The sequence below is a fragment of the Staurois parvus genome, unplaced genomic scaffold (genome assembly GCF_062004578.1).
Source record: "Staurois parvus isolate SC_StPar_1 unplaced genomic scaffold, SC_StPar_1.0 ptg000886l, whole genome shotgun sequence".
NCBI lineage: Eukaryota > Metazoa > Chordata > Amphibia > Anura > Ranidae > Staurois > Staurois parvus.
In genome coordinates, this window is record NW_028318682.1 from 2,666,967 (window position 1) to 2,692,521 (window position 25,555).

General features: G+C 41.2%; 1 protein-coding gene across 4 annotated transcripts in view; it reads right to left on the reverse strand.

Annotated features, from left to right (window-relative positions):
* ATAD2B (ATPase family AAA domain containing 2B) overlaps window positions 1-25,555 on the reverse strand; it is a 193,373-nt gene that overhangs the window by 70,592 nt on the left and 97,226 nt on the right. For 2 of the 4 annotated variants that reach the window (XM_089656093.1, XM_089656091.1), the window contains 6 exons: window positions 22,791-23,102; window positions 21,800-21,929; window positions 19,599-19,785; window positions 14,864-15,049; window positions 6,125-6,260; window positions 4,426-4,607 (listed from right to left, as the gene is read on the reverse strand). In XM_089656093.1, the coding sequence (XP_089512219.1) occupies window positions 4,426-4,607; window positions 6,125-6,260; window positions 14,864-15,049; window positions 19,599-19,785; window positions 21,800-21,929; window positions 22,791-23,102 (1,133 nt within the window). Of the gene's footprint in view, window positions 1-4,410; window positions 4,608-6,124; window positions 6,261-14,863; window positions 15,050-19,598; window positions 19,786-21,799; window positions 21,930-22,790; window positions 23,103-25,555 lie in introns of all 4 variants that reach the window. The other 2 variants (XM_089656092.1, XM_089656090.1) reach the window with 1 other exon arrangement.

Below are 25,555 nucleotides of genomic sequence, written 5' to 3' on the forward strand. Positions count from 1 at the left end.
CCGGGCAAAGGAGTGGCTTCATAAGAAGCATTTCAAGGTCCTGGAGTGGCCTAGCCAGTCTCCAGATCTCAACCCCATAGAAAACCTTTGGAGGGAGTTGAAAGTCTGTGTTGCCCAGCGACAGCCCCAAAACATCACTGCTCTAGAGGAGATCTGCATGGAGGAATGGGCCAATATACCAGCAACAGTGTGTGCCAACCTTGTGAAGACTTACAGGAAACGTTTGACCTCTGTCATTGCCAACAAAGGATATATAACAAAGTATTGAGATGAACTTTTGATATTGACCAAATACTTATTTTCCACCATAATTTGCAAATAAATTCTTTCCAAATCAGCCAATGTGATTGTCTGGATTTTTTTTCTCATTTTGTCTCTCATAGTTGAGGTCTACCTATGATGCCAATTACAGGCCTCTCTCATCTTTAAGTGGGAGTACTTGCACAATTGGTGGCTGACTAAATACTTTTTTGCCCCACTGTATATGTGATCCGGGGCTAAAGCTGCAGCCATTTCAGAGGCATTTTAGTCTTAACACCTGTGTGAACGTAGCCTCTGGTATGTGTAGTATTTTAAAATGGCTACAATTATAGGGCTTATTCAATACATACACCTGTCACTTCAAGAAGCTAGATAAAGGTTCTGCAGTTTGGATAAAGATTGAGGCCCAACTGCTGTCTTCATTTTAATAGTCTGCCTGCTGTGATGAGAGCAGAGTTTCAATCACTGATGAGAATGTGGCTTCATAGAGGTCAGCTACATGGATCAACCTTCACTGCACGAATTCAGACTTACTCTGGCCTTGTCTTGGAGTCACATGGTGAACCCTGCACGGGCATGCACAGAAGCGGAATTTGTTGTCAGTAAATACATTTTCTCTTGGAAAAGTAATTGCTTTGGTCATGGCAAAAGAATTTACAACTTTTTGTGAAATAGAACTATTAGGTCAGTACTGTTCAACACATTGTCTTGTCAGAATGCCAATTGCAAAATATCTGACAAAGATCGGTGATGGTTCCCAATGTTGCCAGGTTGTAGCAGTGGCTGCCGGTCACAATTGTGGATTTCCAGGCACACCTGAACACAAGCAGAATGACTATAAATAAGAGCAGAATTGTATTGTTCATACATAGTGAAAACACAAACTGGTAGCTCATAACTAATGCAAACCAGTGAGCAATTTCTAAGCCATAAAATCTCATAAAAATAAAGGTTACCAAACATGCTGAACATAGTGTCCAGTTAAACACATTAAAGGAGGAATTGCCCACTTTCTACAAATGTGGTTTAATATAAAAATGTCAGGACTACCACCTAAGTTACTGCTACATATTCATATTTTCTTAATTCTTTAACAAGAGAGAAGGTGCATTAAACACCATACAGACACCCATCTAGGACAAACTTTCACAAATGCCACTTGTAACTGATGAACATCAAAATGACACATTATAAAGTCAATTCCAGTGACCATGGTTTGAGAGAGAACACGCGTAATTAATACAGAAAAACCTCCATAGATTTGTAAATTCAGAACTCCAAATCTGTATATTTGTCCTGGGTCAGTAACATAGTACTGAAGCCAGTAGATTACTTTGACAGCCAGAGGCATTTGAAAAATAAGGCTCCAGCAATGGTACCCTCCCTGTTTCTCAGGAAAATGTCCTTCAAGTGAAAAAAAAAAAAGTGTGTGGGAGGAAACCTACACCAGCACAGATAGAGCATGCAAATTCTATAGGATAGTGTGATGATCAAGATATGAACAGAGTACTCCAGTGCTGCAAGACAGCAGACAAAAGAAATACTTTGCTTCTTTAATCAATGTAAAATTTAGTTGGGAAACAAAAAAAACAAAAAAAAAACTGACCACATCCCATGCCTTTATCTCTATAATGCTGCACATATAAACCATACTGCTTTTTTGTATGGCACAGAAACACTGACTTTTGGCTAACCTGCTGGAACAGGCTTGGCCTACTCTGGAATCTCTTCATGGAGAAGCAGCTAAAATTCCCGCACATGACACAGCAGGAGCTCAACTAAAGCAAAACACATGAGGTCACTGTTGTATGGGGGAAATGATTCCATGGAATGTTGGGAACAACCTGCCAATAACTAAATTTCATAATATAGGGACTGCTGCAGACTGTTGACCAAAAGCCAATATTGGCTGTACAAATTAACAAAAAAAAAACAAAAAAAAAACACAACTTTCACTGGAAGCTTTTCTATTACACATATAAACAAAATCCAAATTCATCTTTGTGCCAATTTGTAACCGTGAGGAGCTCAGGGTATGTTTTTGGGGAGTGTGAAAAGTCATTCAAATACACAGCTTTGGTCTGTGTGCATTTTTTATGGATATTCTATTGGCTTCTGACATGGCTTATTCAGAGGCTTCAGAAAAAAGGGTTCCAAGTAAATCTTCCTAAAATGACCACATCTGAAAATCTAAAATTACAGCTTGTTCCTTTACAACTCCAACTTGGTAACAAAATTATAATAGCATCTATAAAGACCTCCTAGGCACTATGCTGGTATTCATTTGCTTCACATGTCAGCAGCATGTTCAGAATCGCAATGTAAATAAGCCTTCTGGCAACACGAGTACCCTATTTCTGGATGTGCAACACAATAAGGGTTGCACAGTCACTTCCTGTCATGTGCTGCATCATTTAGACTCCCCTCTGTAGTTACAAAAACTACAAAAGGTGATATCACTATGTTAACTCTGATGGACGAGAAAAGTCCCTGTTCAACGCCTGCAGAACTTCCCAGAAACTACACTTTAGCCCAAAAGACTCATAGGACCTGAAATTTCAGAAAATGTGTGCTGCACACTGGAAGATCATTCTAAAGCACAACATCACAACATTTTTTTTTACAAAAGTGTGGGTATAGTGGACGTTTTGAGACATAGCCTGCTTGGGGGAGGTGTGTAGATCCTGGAATTGAGCTTTAACATCATAAATGACACTAAAAAAGTTCATATGTGGCTGGTATTCTCGGAGGATTAAAACACCCCATTACTCTTGAGAATCTATGTGGACAACTTTCCCTTATGGATACATGGGTGCTGCTATTGCTGGCTTGTGTTTGAAGGTGTAAGGTCTAGAGCTGCCATTTATGGCCTTGCTTCACTACTTATAAAGTCACTGACCTGCATACAACGTCAAACGCAAGTCAGTTTCCATTTTTCTTCCTCATAGGCTCATTCTGGTACTGCTTATTTTACACCAGTTGTGTTTTCACTGTGATAAACAGGTCAAAAGAACTCACATAAAAAAAAATCAGTGGAAATTAAAAGACCAGTAAACCTTCGGAGTTCCAATTTGTATTAAATGGAAACCAAGTTATTAAATACTTACCTTAATTTATTTTTTTTTTTAAAGCCCTACTATGTGATAAAAGAACTGTGCCGCACCCCCCACCCACCCCAAACCATATTTTTTTTTTTTAAATAAAAACACCTATCTAAAAGCCTTTGTTAATTACCTACAGCCAAAGTCATGTGATGCTCCAGTCCCAAGTCTTCTCTTCCGGTTACTTCCTAGTTTAGGTCTTTCTATGGGTGTCCACCTCTGTGCGTGACCAATGTGGACACTTCCTATTGGATGGGCTATAGCAGGATCTCCTCAGAACTGAGGAAACAGCTGACGTTAGCTGAGGGGATCGGTAGTCTCTGGGGGGCATCATATTGCTGGACCAGCGGTCCCTGCACCCGGAAGCAGTGGATGTGGGGCCTGGATGTGGCACTTAGGCGAGTATAACTGGCTTCAAAAAGTAAGGGGAAAGAAAAGCCTAAAAGAATGAGAGGTGGGTGGCAAAAAGTTTTTTGCACATAATGGAGCTTTAAAAAGATTACTAGAACTGAAAAACGTTGTTTTAGGGTCATCGCCTTCCTTATACAAGCGTTGAAGTTTGCTAATACCTTCAGACCATTCAGCATTCTAAGGAATTTTCCATTGGAAACAAAAGATGTAGGTCAGAGATAACGGCAACTCAGTTGAAAAGTAAAGTTTGGTCTGTCATACATGTGCTTGTAGTTGAGGTCAAAATCTCACTGCAGAGGTTTCACTCAGTACTAAATATGTAGCAAGGAACCAATCCTTACCCTGCACCACAGAGAAAAAAAAAAGCTGTCCTTCACTGAAAATGTTTAGGAAAGGTGTGGGTCAGGTGCAATTCCTCCCCCAGCCCATATCTCGCCTACTTAACCCACTTGCATTTTAAGGTTTTTAATTTGCAGTCTAGGTTTACTGACCCTTTAAGAGCCATATTACTGCAAGTCTGATTTACATTCCACTTCCTTGTGTGCGACCATATGCAACCTGGCAGATAATTTGGGTAAGAAATATAAAGTAAGAAAATACAATCCGCTTCATTGTTTGTGCATTACTGAAACAAGACCTCTTCAATATCCACCGGTTTGCTGAAGATGTTAAAGCGTTTGTCTGTGGCCAGCCGCTTGGTAACATCCCTGAGGAACAGTCTCAGCTCCCGCAAAGTGTTCTCTTCATGGTCCTCCATCCTTTGCTTCTCCACCTCAGACAATTGACGTGGGGGAGGAGGTGGTGCAGGTGGTAGAACTTCCAAAGATCGAATTTCTGAAAGACAAAAGTTTTTATCAGTCCTAAGAATTGATTCTTCTATCCATTATGAACGCTCACAGTGGAGGAACAAGGGGGAAAGGAACAGTGGTTGATGAAAGATAAATGACATTTTGACGGTAACAATTTCATTTTTATGCACAGAAGTATTTCGATTAATGTAGGGTGTTATCAGTGCATTGAGTTTTTATATCACTGTATTTTAGCCATCTACTGCCACTATCATAACAGATATTAGGGCAATCATTCCCTTTTTCTTCATGCAGTCAGACTATTCCATTAATAACATAAATCTGTTAAAATGACATTCCATTAAATGTAACAACGGATTACAAGTTATCTAGGTCATTTGCTGAAAGCTAAATCACCCAAGGAATGAATAAAGAGAAACATAAGGCCTAGCTCACACCAATGCAGTGTGCGTTTTGTCCATTTTGCAGTGCGGTTTGTGTTTTTGCCACGTTTGATTTTTTTTTTTTTTTTTTTTTCAGTTTTAGATCTTTTTGTTAAAGGGAAATGTTTTTGTTGCTGGGCAGAATAAAAATGCAAAACGTGGCAAAAACGCACTACGTGCATTTCAGCAGCATCTCCATTTAACTATTGTAGCAAAAACATTGCTTTTTGCATTTAAAAAGTCCACAACCCTCCATGGCACCTCCAGGAATACTGCATAAAGCGGCTCTACTGCATTGTGTGGAGCTGCTCTTCAGAGTGCTTAGGATCTGCCCACCACCAGAGGAAGGAAAGCGTTAAGATGACTTGTGGCGTTACTGGACTGTAAAAAATAAAAAAAAAGTATAAAGATTTTAGCCACCCCACCCCAAGGGTCAGACAGTGCACCTCCAGGGGTGAAGGAGCACCTGGTTGGATAATGCACATGAGTAGTGAACACGTGCTATGCCCATACTGTACATATGTAATGTACACATGTTGTGGCCATGCTGTTGCTAACAGCCGCAGTCCCCATGAAGGACATGAAGCTGAACAATACAACTCAAGCTGGTTGATTACAGTCACATGACAGGGATAACGTGACAACGTTGCATTGCCTAAATACGGATTTGTTTAAAAATTGTCTCCTTTTGCCCCTGCTGAAGCTTTTGGTTTACATGATACTCTGTCAAGAAGGGATCAATCCTTATGTGACAAGGGAAAGCAGTTTAGATGCCATGAAAGGAAAGGCTAATAAGCAGCATGCTTGCAAGCCTTTGATACATTTGTTCGGGCCGTGTTCTGGTTTATCATCTCTGCTGTTTAAGGGGTCACTGCTAAGCATGTAAATCCCATTATATTATCAACGACAAAGCTGCTAATTTACAGTGTACTATTGTGGCGTATGAAGAATAGAACAATGGTGAGAACTAGGCTGGGAATATAGTGCCATCTCCTCTGTCCCAAGAGTTATGGTCTCCTACTGCAGCTGCCTCTTGTGTAAATCAGAGATTAGAATTAAATCCGCTTTTTCCCAGCAAGTAACATATTAATGGGTGATTAAGTACTTCTTGAACACTCACCTGTTTTTTTCTTTTTTGGAGGTGGCATGGCTGCCTGACTGAGGATCAAATCTTGGAAAAAGTTAAACCGATCTTCTTCATTAGGTCTGCTAATGATGAAGACCTCTTCATACGGAGGTCTAAAAATACGCTTCACCTGCAGAGAAACAAAATTTGCAAAAAAATAAAGATATATTACAGCCTTGCAACCAGGAAAGCCTAACACAATGGGACATGCTGAGAATAATAAAGTTCTTATGCATAAAGCTAAATTCCAGGCAGATATAAGAAAATTAATGCCATTCTGTATTCCTTAATTATTAAGGCTTAATAGATCCTTAGATGTACCTGGAATCAGCTTACTAAAAGGCATGTACAACATGTTACATATTGGAGAGCAGGACAAGTAGAACAAGGATACAGTCATGCTGTAGAAGTAGGAATAGTTGCTCCGCCACACTCCTCACCTGGCCAGAGTAGTTAGTAGGTAAAAGCAGCCTCAGTTTGATTCATCCAAGCAATACCCCCATGGCTTGGATGAATGGAGCCGAGGCTGCTTTCACCTGCTAACAGGGGCGGACTGACAACTCATGGGGCCCCTGGCAAATAGGGGATCATGGGGCCCCTGTGTCCTTGCCCAAACTCAAAAAAGCCTATGAAAAAGGTACCAGGGGCATCTCATGGGGCCCCTACTGACCCCGGGCCCTCGAGCAGTGCCAGAGTTTCCGAATGGTCAGTCCGCCCCTGCCTTCTAACCAGGGTGAGGTGTGAGGCAGTAGGGCTATCTCTTCGCTCTTCTACAGCTTGCTTTGGATGAACCTTTCCCTAGTCTGCACTCTAATCAGCCGCATTCAAATCATCAGACTCAGTTAGCATGATCGGGGGCCACTAAGCATTTGTGGGTCATAAGGATCCAATCGGTTATGCTGTAGTGCAAGCAGCATGTCAATAGGAGGAGAGCGTGCAGTACAAGCAGAAAGCGAATAGGAAGAAAGCATATATAAGCAGCACACTGATAGGAGGAAGGTGCACAGTGACAAATGAGAACATCAGTCTGAGCTTCTCCTTTCCTTCCCCTGTTCCTGTCTTTAAAGACACCCTTCACCAATAAATATTAAGACTGAATTTATGTGAACCCCACTTCATTAATTCAATATTTATTCCTGTGAGATCACTATATTCAGTCACATGGTCCAGAGCAGGTTTTTTTTTGTTGTACACTTTTACAGAAGACACTATTGCGTTTGTGTCCTAGCTGCAGGACAATATATCTGGAACTGGAGAGCCCTATGACCAGTTTGCAGCTCTGAGGCAAATTCATGAATAACTACCTAGTATACCATACGAAGGCCCAGGCACGTTTTATATCCACTTTGATACATTATGGTTACCTTAACACCTACCAGGTGATTGGGTAGTAAAGAGGAATCACCGCACTCAGGTCAGTAAAGCATTCCCCTCTCCTTCAAAAAGCAATTCCAGAAAAATTAAAGCCATTAACTGCTAATGGGAGCCAGGAAACTCTGCAACTTTTCCAAAGTCAGAGTTCACCTAAAAGTAGCCTATTCCAAAGCTCTGCATCCAGATACCAAGCAGCTCCCCGATTTCGTCACCTTCCAATTCACACATCATTCAATGTAAGACTCTAAGATAGGGCTGAATCTGACCAGTGGCTGTAAGGCACCACTAAAAACTTTCCACTAATCAAATCATAAATCCTTCCAGGTGATATAGAACAGGCTGCCTTGTGGGTGAGAGGGTGGGTGCTGACTATTCAAGGCCAAGCTCGACTGTAAAGCACCTTTAAACATATTTCCAGTATTAGATTGACAGAACAGGGCGTTTACATTTTTCAGTGTGAAAAAGTCAAGCCAATCTAAAGAAATTTCAGAAAGTAAAAAAAACTTTTTAAATACTACATAACGGAATTAGCGGTGACTTGGATGTTTCTGGAGCTCACCTTTAGGTACAAAGGGGAAAAATGAAGTTTTGAATTTACTGTGGAGTGTGGATAATTATTTTGTACTTGCCTCAGAGAACCCAGTAGTTGCCAATTAGTCACTGTAAAGTTCGGCACACTATAACACTGTTTTTGCGTAAGTGTTTTAACAGGATACAATAGCATTATGTTATGATCTCAGTGAGTTAGAATTCAGTTTTCCGTTACAGCAGCGGAATAAGAGTTCAAGCAGAACATGACTTATTACAACACATTTTAATTCGCAAATACAAAAAAATAAATGTGTTTTAAATCCTCTCATCAAGGACTACTTGTGTGAAATCGAAATAAAATGATCTATTTTAAGGGAAAAAAGGTGTATTTTCCTTTGGAGGATTTTATTTGTGTTTAGTTACTTTATATTATTAAAGCAAACCTGTAGAGATAGGTCCCCAACAAGGACACAGAAAGCTACATTTGCTTTTGCAGCACTGTGGTAAACAAAGGAAGGTTGTAAACAACTGTCACAACCCATTAAAGTGCAGTATATTTTATGACATTTAACACAGACAGACATTGTGTTTAGTCATGCTGCAGTCCAGTCAGCTCTCCGTAGTATTACTCCTCCCGTCTCAACTGCTCTATCTTCCTGCCGGATCTGTTGGTGCAAAGTACAATTTGAGGAGCGGAGGTTACCAGGGGGGAGTAAGTTTATAAAAGTTCAGAAAGATAATGGGGTGCCAAGGCATGAAGAGCTCTATAGGTGAGCAAGAGGATTTTAAAGTCTATACAAAACCTGACGGGTAGCCCCTAGTGCCAGTATAAGGGTAATATAGTCACCTGTACCAGACCTAGTTTGTACGTATTGTATTTTGCATTTTCGAATAGGGGGCACTGCAGTTTCGTGATTTTGCGCACCTGTGCCGCCCTGTAGCAGTATTTTGCAATTCGCGGCCACGGCTGTCAATCACCGGGTCCCCGCCAGTGATTTCTGAGGATCTCTGACGGGGAGAACAGTTTTGTTTACTAACAGTTCTCCCTGTCAGCTCGGGCACACCGCTTTGGATGGCTGTGCACAGCACAGCCATGCAAAGCAGTGTGATTACAGTGAAGCAAACTGACATCAATCCCTAGTAAAACACTCCCAGCTACACAGTTAACCCTTTGATCGCCCCTCATGTTAACCCCTTCCTGCCCAGTGCCATTAGTACAGTGTCAGTGCTTTTTTTTTTTTAGCACTGATCACTGTATTGGTGTCACTGTGGATGTCAGTGACACCAAGTCAGCTCCCCCCCAGTGTCAGAATGTCCACCGCAGTCACGCTATAAGTCGCTTATTGGTGCCATTACTAGTAAAAAAAAAATTTAAAAATCCCAGTATATATACACCATTTGTAAACACTATAACTTTCACGTAAACCAGTTAATTAAATTTTCTAAATTGTCGTTTGTTATGGCACAAAAAAAAACACAAAAACGCACAGGCAATCAAATACCACCGAACCAAAGACGTAAATTTAAATTTGAGTGCAGCGTTGCATAACCACGCCAATTGTCAGTTAACGCAACGCAGTGCCATGTAACAAACAATGGTCTGGTCAGGAAGGGGGGTAAATCCACAGGAGGGCAATTTGCAATAGTGGATTTAGGTACACCAGCAAGTAGAGCATTGCAATAGTCAAGTCGGGAGAACACAAAAATATGGATCAGTTTTTCAGCTACAGTGTATGACAGCATAGGATGCAGCCGAGCCAGGTTTCTCAAGTGGAAAAAAGACGTTCTGACAACATTTTGTACATGAGGATCAAAGGTTAAGCTAGCATCAAATATCACCCCTAGATTTTTCCATTTTCAATTCAGACTGAAGCTCAAGTACAGACCCATCAATGGGCTGTCAGGACTGGCCTTACACAATTGATGTCACATCAGTGTGACATGTCTTGTCACAGTTTAATTGAAGGAAATTATGGGCCATCCAAGAATGCAAAGACTGAGTACATGAGCGTGTGCAGTGTCTGCACCAATGCTGCATTACCTTCGCTGGTGCCAATTTTGAATGTGAAATCTACATTGTTAAAACTTTCTGCATCAAGGCATTCTTGAATCAATTCTACTATCCGCATAGAATGTATTACACCCGGCCCGTTTGTTTAAAATGCATAAGAGAGACGCTCCTATCTGTCATAAATGTGAGAGTGAGACAGGTGACTTTCTACACATAGTTTGAGGATGTAATAGGATTCGACTTTTTTGGTCACAAGTGATGACATTTACTGCCGTTACCTTCTACCTTCCTAATATTTGTTGTCCTAAATGGTGTCTGTTGGGAATATTTGAAGATTTAGAAATGTCTGCCATTTCCAAAACACTTCCTTTGTCTTCTTCTGCTTTATTGTTCCTACAAGACGATTGTATTTAATTGGACTCGAACCGAGACCTTGCATATTGAGCCATGGAAGAAGGTTATTAGCCACACCTTACCATTGTACAAATTGACGTATGAAGCTACAGGATGTCCCAAAAGGTTTTATAAACTTTGGGGTCCTTGGCTTGATACTCAGGACACCAGTGACTATTATCCCTGATATCTGTTCCCATATAAAGAATTGTTATGTTGCTGGCCTAATGTATATCTGTAATTCAGTACTGGAACATGTATATCGCTTTATTGAGTGCTACCTTGACCAATAACCTATTTTCCTTCTCAGGTATAGGTGGATGGACATTTTCTTCTAACCCACTCTATTGGGGTAAATGCTGAGATTTCTTTTTTGTAGATTTCCTTTTTATATGCAGGATGTTTCTGCCAATTGGTTTGTTATGGTTTACATAAGACCATGGGTAAATGGCTTCTTATGCATATGTACCTGTAATTAGTGTGCAACAGATACTATTATAGTGACTGTCCAACTTATGAGGTATACAATCTTGTAATAAATGTATACCAGAGGGGCTGCATTTATCTTATGACACTATCCCTACATTTTTTTTGTACAGATAGTTTGATTGTTGCCACGTATATGCCTATGTCTGATGTGCCTTTTACTCAATACAACAGTTTAAAAAAAAAATTGCTTACTCTCTTGGTTCTCTGGAATTGTCTCACAATCTGCTCTAGCTTGCTGGTGACTCACCTCTGAATCTTCCCTGGATCACTGGACCTCTTTTTCACAATCTGCCCCAACTTGCTGCCAACTCATGTCCAAATCTTTCCTGGATCACTGGACTTCTTTCCTTGCACTGCACCGGTAACAATTGGACATTTCTTTTCTCCCCTACTGTACCCAGATCTCTCAGTCATGCTGCTTGGGTACACTGCACCTCCTGCAACTAAAGCAGAACTATTTTTTTGGCTAAAGGCGCATCTGATTTCTGCCAGAATATTGGGATTTTACGACCAAAGAGATGGTCGGCATGCATCGTGGCACTGGACGCCGTCTCCTTACTTCAAGTACCTGTGCTGTCTCAATCTGTACTTATCAGCGTAAAACTGCAAGACCATCCTGCACTGGCGCCAATCTCAAATTCCTACTTTCACTGACATGCCCTGACTCTACTCTGATTCCCATGGATCCTCCAAGGAAGGCCAGATCAGTGCTCCTGAACACTTGCTCTGCTAATAACAAGGCACTACTTATTTCGGACTTTGGCACAAACAAAATGATAGCATTGTTTTCAACCAAATCACCTCTGCAGGGCACAATTTGCTTGATCTCCCACGTCCCTCTGACAAAAGTTGGAGGTAGAATTGTTATTTACAGCTTGTACATTTAATCCCCTGTTAACGTACCCTCTTTCTCTTCATTTGAATGCCTGTTATCAAGATCTGTGCTCCGCACTCATCTGTTGTTACGGTTTATCGACCACCTAAGTCTTGTAGAGCATTCTTAGGTGAAGTTGCAAATATGCTTTCATTTTTAAGCCATAGTTTTAAGAGAAGAATCATCCTTGGGGATTTTAATACACACAGACTCAATCTTCCAGTTTAGCTAAAGATTTTTTGGCTTTACTTGAATGTTTTGACCCAACTCAATTTGTTTGCACCCCCACGCATATCAAATCACACACCCTGGACCTTATCATTGCTAATGGCTCTTTTGTCTTGGAATGTTCTTCCCTTGACTTAGGACTGTCTGACCACCTAGCTATTCTTTTCAATCTGGAATTAGCAACTTCTAACATCTCCCTGACTTGATCTATTATTGATCAGCCCAAATTTGCCAATTCTGTTCCTTCCTCTTTATCCGACATCTCTTCCTCGGACACCCTTGTTGACAAACTAGATGTCCTTAATGAAGCACTTCCATCTTTCCTTGACGCCTTTGCCCCATAAAAAAAAAAAAAAAGAAAAAAAGAAAAATCCTCCCACATGGCTCCATGGTATAATTCTCACTTACATTCAATGAAGGTAGTCTCATGGAGACTTGAGCATAAGTGGCGCCATTCTGGCCTTACTGTGCACTATTAGGTATGGAAAGATCATTTGTGTATCTATAAGGGTCAATATAAGACGGCTAGATCAAACCATTTTTACCATGCCATAGAAGAGAAAAAAAATCTTAGCAACCCTAGGCAACTCTTCAGCAGCATGGATTATTAAAACCTTGCAGTTCCTCCACATTATCATCCTTAACACAGCTCTGTAACACATTCTTAGATTTTTTTCTTTTCTCCTCAAAAATTGACAAAATACAAGGCAAACTTTTTCCTCACCACACGTTTCTTCCACATCACTTCCAGACCCACCCAGTTTTATTGGTGTTTCTCTCCCACTTCTCTGTACTTGTCCCTGCAATTCGGATTAAATTGGCCTCCAATATGAAATGTTCCACCTGCATACTTGATCCTATTCCCACCCATTTATTTAAAGCCTGTTTTAGTTCTCTATGCTCCATTATGCTCAGTATCATAAATGACTCCATTAGCAACAGTTCTGTACCAACAATCCTTAAAACTGTAAAAAAAAAAAAAACTAATCAAAAAACCCGAACATGGCTCTGGACAATTTAAACAAGATCCTCAAGTGAATTGTGATATCTCAGTTACATAATCACCTGGCTTTAAATAACCTATTTGAACCCCTTCACTCTGGTTTTCGGCAAATGCACAGCACAGAAAAACCACCTTGGTCAAAGTCCCACTCTTCTGTTAGCTTCTGATTCTGGCTCACTAACTATTCTTATTCTACTGGATCTTCGTTCTGCCTTTGATACTATAGACCAGCCTTTCTCAACCAGGGTGCCTTGAGGTTTCTTCAGGGGTTCCTTAGCAAAATGTCTAAAAATTGCCCAAAACTTGTATACAAGCCAGTGAGTGGAACAAGCCTGCCTTTTAGTTACACAAAGCCACAGGTTTTCATTGTGCACCATTACGACCTTCTAGCCACTGACGTCCTGACAACCAATGACATAAGTTGATGAGGATGTCAGCTGACTAGACAGCATCCTAGTTTGACCGTCCCCTGCCCCTCTCCATCAGGGCTGATGGAGAAAAACTGAAGGAGAAGAGAAACACTGGAATACTAGTCAGTACCAGAGTGCAAAAGCATATTTGCTTTTGAAGAATAAATCACCTCTAACGTTGGGTGTCCTACGTGTGTGGATGATGTTGTGTTATACAGTGAGGAACAGAAGTATTTGAACACCCCCCGATTTTGCAATTTCTCCCACTTAGAAATCATGGAGGGGTCTGAAATTAACATTGTAGGTGCATTCCCACTAAGACAGAATTTAAAAAAAAAAAAATCAGGAAATCACATTGTATGATTTTTAAAGAATTTATTTCTCTTGCACTGCTGAACATAAGTATTTGAACACCTGAGAAAATCAGTGTTAATATTTGGTACAGAAGCCTTTGTTTGCAATTACAGAGGTCAGGTTTCCTGTAGTTCTTGGCCAGGTTTGCACACTGCAACAGGGATTTTGGCCCACTCCTCCATAAATGTCAATTAACCTTTAATTGACATTTTAACCCGTGTGTATCATCTTGTGTGTCTGTACCAAGGCTAAACATTACAGGGTATGTAAGCTTTTGTTCCGGGCCATTTGGGTGATTTCTGTTATCATTATGATTTAAAATGCAGCCACACAACTATGTGATAATAAATGGCTTCATATGATCATCATCCTTCAATAAAAGAGCATTTTTTGGCATGATCGGTCATATTTTCAATATCAATGGCAAAATTGCACAATTTCTGGGTATGCAAACTTTTGAGCACAACTGTAAGTACAGGGGGTTTAGCATATAAGCTTTCCAGGAAACCGGTTACTTTGCCCATTCACTTTAAAGAGCAGTGAGGTACTACCCTGTTAAATCCATACCTGATGGCTCAGGACAAGCATGCAAATCAGAACTCCCTGCTGTACTTAAAAAAAAAAAAAAAAAAAAAAAGGGGGGGGGGGGGGGAGGCAAAGACCTGCATCTTTTAAATCCGATCAGAGATGGTATTGTTTCTTTCAGCGATAATCATATAAAAAAAAATTAACACAAGGGACCTGCAATGCTTTTTTTTTTTTTAATTATTTTAGTGTATCAGTAAAAACAAAGACTGATTGCATTTACCTCTGTGGTCATTTTTGCACTCCAAAGCTGCCTGAAAAATTTACACCTCCTGTCGTCAGCTTGAGTGCTCAATATGGCAGCGGTCTTGCCAGGTTGTATGCATTTCCACAAGGGGACACACAAAGCATACAAATATGTACCTCATGCCACAGCAATGTCACTAGATCCTTGTGGCTCCTGATGCAGACTACAGCTCTAACCCCTAATAGGTCTTCATTCTGCATAAATGAAAGGCATACAGATGAAGTGCTTTCTTACCTCATCAGGCAGCTCCCCGTACACCATTTCAGAGGTAGACAGTAATAATATGGGAGAGAAGGAAGGGATATCTTGCAGGAGTGTTAGAAAGGTAGCCCTCACAGTTTCACTGACAGCCTCCCACCATTCCCCGATATGAGGCATGTAAACAACACTGGGTACTGTTCTCCGAGCTTCCCGGAACACCTGTACAAAAAGGAATAAACCAGACTATTAGTCAGGTTAAAGTACAATAACTATTCAAATCTGGAGAAAGAGGCAGCCATGCACATCAACTCACAAACTCACACAGCAGCTCATTCACCAACAAATCAAGCCACATGGCCTGCAGAAGACTTGGGCATCTACAGAGAAACCAAAATCTAAAAGGAGGTATGTACCAAATCAGACATAGCTGTTTAAAAAGGAACATAAGTTCTGAAGTGAACCTCGCACAGTAACATCTTCCATTTTACTTCAAAGATCTGTGGAGCAGATGTGCACTGTGTGTTACACTTTGCATCATTGCAACCTTCCTCACCTCTAAAAAGCGGCTTCTAATCTCGCCTAGGCAAGAAGTACATGTACTCTGTGTGTCAGCAGCCTCCTGATATCCATGTCACACATCCCAAGAGACATCAGCTGGAGGTGGAAGGGCCTGGCTCCACATCAGGGGGCCAGCTTCAAGAACCCTGAAGAGACAGCAAGCTACCAGAGACCTAAGACAAGGGGATGGTGGCATGGAACTCGGCTGATTACAGCAGGACAATGTTAGATTTGCTGGATATGCAAGCACTGTGTATTTTGGTTTTGTGCTCCCTTTGGCAAGACTAAAAAAGAACAAAAAATTGGGCACCAATCCCCTTCCCCCCAAATCTAAATTGGAGCCAGTGGTGGCAAAGTGATGGAAGGGGACAAACAATCTAAGGTCTTCCATGATCACAAAGGTGGGGGGAAGGACAATGTGGCCATCTAGGGCCCCTGGGGGACTTGTACCACCATGACCTTCAGGAACTAAAGTGCAAGCAGTGCAGACAAGCATGAACCCCCTCAGAGGACCTGCCCCCCAAACCCCAACTAGTAAAGGACTACAAGTCCTAGCATGCAGCCCTGAGATCTAAGGATGTCACCCCCCCCCCCCCCCCCAAAAAAAAAATAAATAAAAAATTGATAGACTGAATGTCCCAGCATGAACCCCTCAGAGCTGAGGATGTGACCCTCCCCCAACTAGTGAAGAATTACAAGCCCCACTATGAAACCCTGAGATCTAAAGAAGTGACCCCCACAAATTGAAGGACTACAAGTACACTCCTCCTCCTATCTATCCTCTCTGTATAGGTATCTGCTCTCTGCCTGGCTCCCTCAGGTCATGACACAAATGGTTCCATCCACGGCGCTCGGCCTCACCTCACCTCAGAGTCGAGACTCAAATCCAGTTCCCTTTCCTCTGAGCAATGTAACTGCAGATGCAGGAGGAGGTGGTCGCTCCTAGAGCTAGCCACTAGGAGCGGAGGAGGAATTAAAATCCCCCTCCGCTGTGAATGTTGGGGCCTCGGCCACACTCTGCAATACATAATGTGACGTCACTGGTTGCTAGAAGCCAGGTGGTCCAAGCAACCAGGGGGCAGCACTGCGGCAGCCTTTTTTTTTTTTTTTTTTTTTAGGGGGCATCAGATTTTAAAGTGTGTTCCTTATGCCTGGGGGTGGCCCCGTGCCCCTCCCCCCTGAAAAATGTCACTCTAGGCAAATGCCTTGTTTGCCTCACGGTAAATACGTATAAGTGTGCATACAAGTGTGTTTATTGTGGATAACTCTTAGCGAAAAATATAGAAGGTAATCTTACAAAAAATAAATTTCAACTGACCTTGTTCAAGCACTTCCATTTATAGGGTGGCAACATTTAGCCTCTTTTCTCCCTCCCCTCCAACTTTGCTCCTAAAATTGTCACAATGACTTATAGACTTGCAATGGAGACTACAAGTGGGAGTTTCAGCACGTTATGCTGACATGGCACACTGTTGTCACCATCACGAAAAATAAATTACATGCAGCCATTACTGGAGCACATGTAGCCACAAAGTAGCTGCAGAAAATTGGCATAACGAAGATGTAACAAAGGAAGGTGAAAATTTCACTTAAAGTCAATTGTTTATGACACACAGTGCTTTAAAAAAAGGTCATTCAGTTAGGGCTTACATTTTAACATTTGAGCACAATCCCAAATTAAATAAGCTCCATTGCTACTGCTCTCTGAAATGTATCCATACAAGCTGGCTATTATGATATGTTATCATGCTGCCTCTACTGTTAAGCATTACATGCATCTCAGCTTTCAACTCTGGAAAAGTTAACATTTATTGTATATTCCCATCCAAAGAACATGGAATAAACTCACAAAAACATTCTGAATTTTGATGAGGCAAAGCGATGTATTTTTCCCACCCCAGGCCTCGTACGGCCTTAACAATGGCTTTATCATCTGGAACTCATTACTGGCTGACTAAAATAGATGGGATTTTCTGCCAAGTGACCTAACAAATGCAGATGTAGCTTGTGAATCCGTTTATAGTGGTGTTTCAACATTGCAAGTCAATTTCACCCTTAACTAAATCTAGGCAGCCTGCCCTGTAAAAGTCAGCATTTTAATTAGAATGGCGCATTGTGTGGAGCTGAGCAGCAGAGAGCCTCTCCACTGCTCCTATCAGGGTATTTACCGCGATAAAGTCAATCAAATGAACAATGCGGCAAATTGCTATTAGTGTCCTCAGACTGCAGTCACTCAATTTAAGCATACTGCTTTCTGTGTGAGCTGGAAAGAAGATATATGGCCAGAAATTGATCTACACCCAGGTCTGTCGTAACATGAGGGAAATGGGGTTGGAAGGATGTATTGACAGGCACTGATCCATCACAAAAAAAAACACAACAACATTGTTTTAGCACTTTTTTTTGGGGGGTACCTGGTTTCGGCAGCTACCCACTCCCAACAAATCTGCATTTTTTTTTAAAAGCAGTATATCACCACTAGTGCACTTATGCTTTGGTGTGTAACTTCTAATAAATGGTACTACAGTGCAAACTGCCTTACTGCAAAACATAGGCCTAAAGGACTTTAAATCGATCCTTTACACCCGTCAAACCGATCCTGACTTTAAAATCGCACAACTTACAGTGAAGTCGCATGATTTCAAAGTTGGATGACATGCCAATTTGAGGTGCGATTCGCAAGACATTTGACGCAGATGTCTATGCAAACTGCAGCAAAAGTAGAGCAAGCAATACTTTAGAAATCAGTGCGGCTCCGACCAAGTTAGAACCGCATCGATATGACCGCTGTAATTGCGGACAATAGGGTGCGACTTGCCATGTGATTTGCAAGTCATATGGCATGCAAATCGCAAGCCAAGTCGCGCCTAGTGTGACTGGGGACTAAGCCTTGGTTCACATAGAATGCAGCTTTGAAATCTCTCTACTTCACTTGAAGTAGCCCGATTTTTAAAGCTGCTGGTCAGTGCAATTTCAGGTGTGGCTTGCTGGACAACTGTGCGACTTCATGCACAGATGTCTATGCAAGTCACACATGAAATCACCAAAAATAGTGCAGAAACCTTTTTTCAAAATCGGTGCTGTAGCCCAAAGCTGGAGTCACATTGATTTGAACAGTTCCACAAGCACAAATAGGGTGCAACTTGTCATGTGATCTTGACCTGTCAAATTGCATTGGAATGAACGGGGGCTGAACCTCAATTACAGCCCACAAACCGACAAGGCGTTGGGCCACAAGATTCTGCATATCGGAACAAAGATTAGAGCAATTCTGGAAATTTGTGTCATTACTTGTTCTAAGTCATTCACACAAAAGAGCAGAGTAGGAGGTAATTGTAGTAACTGCTCATTTAAGGCACAATCCTGGAATGTAGGATCCTTGCTGTGTGTCAACGGAAAAAAAAGCAAGGCTTGAGAGCTAGCCTGATGTGTGCCCCCATAGCAAGCAGCTTGGTAAGGGAACATGCAGAAAGAGTCTGGAGCACCAGTGAGGGACTCCAGAAGAGGAGGTCCGGGGCTGCTTTGGGCAAAACCATTGCACAGAGCAGATAATAACGTTTGTTATTTTAAATAAAAAAAAAATAAATACTAGGCTTTACAATCACTAAGGAGAGGGGAAGAAATTACAATAAGGAAGTAGCTGCTCTGGGCTTCAACACAATGGCGGCTTCCAGTAAACTGAAACTGGAGCAATGCTTGAGGCAATTTGCAGCACACACTATGTTTGGCAGCCTGATTATCAAGTTGGAATGTATGTTCTTTTGTTAAAGAACATTGATTGTTATCAAACGGTTATGGGTAAAGTTCCACTTTAAGCATAGAAACTTCTCCATAAAGAATACACTGTTCCTCGCGTAAACAAGCCCACAGTTGAATGACTGCTGAATGAGACTGAGCCCAAACTTTCAAAACTTTGGGATCTAAAGTCTAATCTCAGGTCATACTTAAACATCCTTTACAATTCAGAGCCTAACAGAGGAATGCAAGTCGGGAAAATAACCAGTCCGTAGGTGACTGAGCATACCACCATCTACCCATAACTGAAACCTAAATTTCTGGCAAAAATAAGACTGCTCATGGATAATATACAGTAGAACAAGCAACGTCATTATTCAAGTGAGAATGAATGGCAGACCACATAAAAACGCAAGAAAAACACACACGCAAATCCAACATACAGACAAATAAAATGAAAGGCAGCCACACTAACCTGTGCACATGACTCCTCAGGAGTTTTTGCACTGACTGAGTAAAGTGCCGGTAGGTCCAGTCTATGCACGGAGAATTTTTCAAGCAAGTGCAAGACAGCTGGAGCAAGGTGCGAGGTTTGGCCAGAGCCAGGCTCCCCTGACAGGAGCAGCCTGGGCCGGTAGGAGGTCGGCTGGTGACAAGCGGATCTGTCCAATGAAAGGATTTACAGCATTAAAGGTCAAGCAAGACAAAAAAAAAAAAAGGTTTATGACTTCCTGTGTCCCTCAATGGACTCCAAGAAATTTATAGCAAGAGTAGAGGAACCATGACAGAGAATACTGGCTAAAAAAGTTAACTATTTTCTAAGTTTAATTACAGCGTTTAACAATATTCTGATGATCTCCAGACATGTATTATGAAGCAAGACTGAATAATTCGCAAAAGGTTATTTCATTTTTTAAGAACTTCCCTCCAATTTGCATAATATGAAGAGAAACTAAGCGCCATTAAATGAAAATACATCATTAATTCAAAGACTATTAGAGGAGGAATGGAAATAGTCTTCACCTGATAAAAACTATTAAAGGGGAGTTATAGTTCAGTACAGAAGTGACAGAACCAGCGCACTAATGTATGTTATTAAAGGAAAATTGTACCAAGAAAAATATGGGAACTGACAATGTAGGCCTCCTTGTGAAAATGCTAGTTGTCTAGAATACTTTGAGTAACTTACTTAAAACAAGCATGTATTTAGTGAATTCAGAATATTTTCATTATTCAATTCCTGCTGGGACAATGTACATGTATTACTTTGTCCCGGCCTCCTGGATGCCGTTACTATTGTTTTGAGTTCAGACAGGGCGCCCAACCTTGACGCGGGGTCGACCGTCACCCTATCTAGTAAAAAGGTGGCTGCTTTGATAGCAAGCGTTTTCTACACCTCCCAGCATTTGCCTGAGGCACACGCCAGAGAAAGGAATGAGGAGTGAGGCATGTCTCTTGGTGCTCCTCTTGATGGTGTTTGCCTCAGGCAAATTCTGGAAACTTGAGACCGAAGATCGCTGTCAAAGTAGCCGTCTCCCTCCTACCTGTGGTGTCAGGCGGCCATGCGTCATGGGGGAAGGAACATCCTGACAATGCAGCTAGTGCTAAAGGGCACCCAAGACGATGAGAAACAGTACATGCTGTTGAAACTTAAAAAAAAAAAAAAAATTCAAGCAACCAACATTTTCAAAAATGGGGAAGTCTACAATGACAGACCACATGTTGTTTTCTCACTACAGCTTTCTAAGTTACTTTGGAAAAAAATGTCAGTAAAAGCTCACTGTACTAGAACCCCTGAATACTTACTGCTCTGGAAGACAGAGTTCCAAACCTGCCATCTTCAGGCACTACAGCCTCTGGCACGGTCTAAAGCATTCAACACTTCCAGGATTTTCAGAGTGACAGAACACTTTAACCAAATTAAGCAGCAGAAAGATATAAGGAGCAAGATCTGCCTGTTTCTGTGAATAGCAAGGTCAGATCTCAATTCTTTCTTCCTAACCCAACCAACCATCTTCCCTAACACAAAACAAAGAAAATCAAATGAAACAGGCATTTATCTATGCTTCAACAAGCTGCAGGGTGCACACTGCCCATCCATCAACACACAGAAGAAAAGCTAATAAAATGTAGTGGGTTACTAGGATATTTTTTTTTTTTTTTATTTATTTATTTATATATTTTATACAAATACAGCATTTTGTGCGGCAAGGAAAAATACTAAATATCTTTTCTATAGCAACTAGCTCTCCCAAGGCTCATTCAGATGATTGATAAAAACAAACAAAAAAAAAACCACAATGCACAAAACACTAATACAAAATGCCAAGAGTACTTCCACTGGCTTCACTGGGATTGGATAAAGGTTGCACGCCATATTTCTTTTGGTGAGGAGTGTCTTAAACACTCTTTGAGCCTGTCACAAAGCAGTGACAGATTATCAAACTCATGCTTGGCATTGGTAAAATGGACAGAAGTGGCCAAACTGGCCTTATAAAAAAAACCAACAGACTTTCTATCCACAGAATGTCTTCTCTTTTAATTAAATCTTGCCATACTTATCCCATACAATTCTGTCTTTTCTACTATATTCGGGGAATGGGGCGTGCTGGATATATCTACTGCTTGAACTGCAGGAAACAAAGCGCTCACGGGTGTTTCAATCTTTCCACTTACGTTGTAAAATGGAGAAAGGGCTTGTGGGGAGCAGCTGGTTGCTTCTTTGGTGATCCTGAGACACAACTCACATCAAATATTGACACTGGATTCTCATCTTCACTATCATCCAAAAGAAGGCTCACATCATCTAAAAAGGAAATGCAAGAAAGCTCCGTTATCCTCACTCACCTATACAAGTAAATAACAAAGAACTCCAGGTAGGAAACAAACACACAGCTGGAATATACATGTGAAATATTTAGCAAATTTTGTTCAGGCAGTCTTATGATCCAGACCCTTCTGCCAGGCAGCTAGGTTCTGAACCTCCACTGGAGTAGCAGCACAGCTTCATTCAAGACACATCCCCAACCAATGAAGGAGCAAAAGCAAAACACAGTTATTGCATAAACCTCACACAAACGATGAGAATATCGGACACATGGTCGTCCATTGTATTTTGCATACTAGTTTCAATATTGACAATGAACTGGTTACTCAACTTACGAAAAATCTCATATGACTAAATACATTTCAGAGGTGATGCGATGTATTGTATTGGTATATGTTTGAATCATGTGATCACCAAGTCTGCTTTGACTAATGACCGCATGCAGACTGGAGGAGATATGACGAAATGCTGACATGGAAGGCAGAGAGTTGGTATCCAAAGCTAGGTGCAGTGAATAGCACTCCCCATAAGAAAAGCAAACATGTACACTTTAAAGTACATGGGAAGCTTTGAAATGAACAAGAGGTTAGTGTTTAATGCTACAGATTGGAAATGGAACATGCATATCTAGAGAGATCAGGGATGATTGCTTTAATAGAGCCAATTCTGGATCTGACGAGGTCTGTGCGGTCACGAGGTAGTAAAACTCAACTTCCCGAGACATTGAGCTTTCAGAGGATGGTGATAGATTTGATAATTCGCACTTCTCTAACTTCAAAACAGAAAATGCAGATGTTTCCACAGAGTAAATGATTGAATCAGATCACAAATGCTATTTACCATCCTTCCTGTGGTCTCTGCTGAACTTAGAGTGAGGAAAGACATCATGTAAGACACGGAGCACATCAGAGAACGTCCTCTGCAACAGCGGCCTGATAACTGGGGACAAGGCCTGTCCTGGAGACATCACAGCACGTTGAGAAGCAGGCACAATGTTTTTCATTGCATGGTAGAAATCCTGGGCACCAAGAACAACTGAAGAGATGTCCAGCTGCAGCTTTTGACTGCTGGCATAGATCTGAGGGTAGCGCCGTCGAAGGGCAATCAAGGCAGCCTCAGTGCAAAGTGCTTTAATGTCAGCTCCGCAGTAGCCTGGCTCAACACACAGAGAAAGAGGGGTTACGACACTGGGAATTCAGAATTTCAGATTCATTAACACCATCTAGGCAAATATAAAAATTGTAGCACAGATATGCAATTATAAAGCCTATGTAATTTTTAAACAATTTTTGTTTTTGTGCAAGAGCCGGTTCCCACATATGCAAATTGGATGTGTTTTTGAATCGCATCCAATTCGCATGATATGTGAAAGAAAACTGCTTTCTATTGAGCCTGTTCACATATGTCCGGTGAAACAGGAGTGCGGATTCAGCGTGAATTGAAAAAGAATCCTGTCAGTTTTCTGAGTAGTGCAGTCTGGCTCAGGTACAAATCTAGGCCCATTGACTTCTATGAGAATGCTTCTAAATTGCATGTGTCAATCAGTTGTGATTAGGATAAAATCCTGACCTGATCCGAAACGCTGAACTACTCTGTCAATTAGCTGTGAAAACGAAGCTTCAATTCGCACCGCACATGTGGGAGTCCACATTAAAGTTGCATCTGTGTGCACTTGCAAAACTATGTGTCTTGTAGCTTTTGCAGAATGTCCCCCAGCTGCTGTGCAGGCACCGTACATGACCTAAGATTCTCCATAACCCATTGGTTTCACCTCCTCTAACCGAAGAGCCATAGGCTTTCCACTCCCTTTGTATACCATTATGCTCCTAATTGGCACAGACCATCATGGCACAGAAGAGTGAGCCTCCTCCCAGCCCTGTGCACTCTCTTTGCATTTGTTGACAGCTGCTTTATATAAAACAAGTAGCAAGGGCTGTGGATGGAGCAAGAGAGGGGAAAGATTACGGAGGGGGATAGAACCGCACTATTAAACGCTTGAAAAGAATTTACAAATAAATAAAATTACCTGCCTCTTGGATGTGTGCCTGTGCATGTGTGTGCATCTACATATAGGTACACACATGTATATGCATATGTTTCTCTATTCACAGAGATGCATTACATCTTTTTGACTATGAAGGAGTGAGGTGTCTGTTTTAAATGGAGTCCTCCTGTGCCTGTAATTTGTTTGATGGAAACGGCTTGGGGAATGATGTTTGGAGCAACTTGATCTGCTAAAGAAACACTTTTATGCTAAACATTTGGACATGTTGCCTTATTGATATATACATGCCAGGGAGATATTTAGGATATCTCCTGACAGCTTATATATTCTTTAGATTATTAATCACTTGCCCTCCTGAAGATTTACCCCCCTTCCTGATCAGGCCATATTTTGCGATACAACACTGTGCTACTTTGACAATTACGCGGTCATGCAACGCTGCACCCAAATGAAATTTACATCCATTTTTTTCCAAAAATAGAGCTCTCTTTTGGTGGTATTTACATTTTTATTTTTTTGTGCTTAAAAAAAAAACCAGCCAATTTTGAGACAACTTTTTGCTACTAAACATGTCCAGTGAAAATTAAAAAAAAAAAAAATGAAAAATGTAGTCATAAAATTTAGGTCAACATTTATTCTCTATTTCTTTGTAAGTAGGCAAACTTACAAAATATGCAGGGGATCAACTACTCATTTCCCCCAGTGTATACCCAGAAAAAAAAAAGTATTGCTACAACCATTTTTCTGGTTTACCTGCAAAGGAATGATTACATCACTTCTCTCAGATGGTAGCAACCTTGCATTACCTCTCAGTAATGTAGAATAGCAAACTAGGCAAGATAGCATAAGGATGACAGGAAAACGATAATGTAAAAAGGTAATACTAGTAATGGCAGCCCCACACTTTACTCCTGACTGTGGCACTTTAATGCTGGTACCAGCAGCTGCTTTTACTACAAACTTTCTTTTGATCCCCTTGCCATTTTGTTTATTAGTGGGAGCAAAGAGGACAGCAGTGTGTAAGCTCCACATCTTATCAGGTCACAGCTTACACAAGATCTTTCTCCACTGTCATGTGACAAATGCTGGGTGTTAAAAGTCTAATACCAGCATTTTTAGGGTGGAGGTAGGACAGTGAGCTATATGCTTCTGCATGCCTAGAAATACCAGTTATGTCACTTTGTTTCCCCAGGAAAACAGAGCAGAAGAGATGCAAAGGGAATATGCATAAGCTATAGGGCCTGACAATAAAACTAACCTGTTGACTTGTGTTGCAAGGATAGAACACAGGTGCCCTTTAAGAATTGCTTGGAATGTGCAATGGGTGAAAATGTCATGAAAATGCATTATTATAGCGGTAATACTGAACCAGAAGGCGAATGTTCTCTGTGCTACATGCAGAACACATTAACCTTCTGGTCCAGTAATACACCCCCACCAAATTTCCAAGCACTAACACTGGTTCAGACAAAAACATCTTCCACAAGTCCAAAAAACAGAGCACCCCGCAGAAGGATCCTGGCAGCTCTGCTAATGAATTTTACAAGACCACACACACTAGAAATCACACCTAACAAAAAACTGATTTTCACGCCTGCTT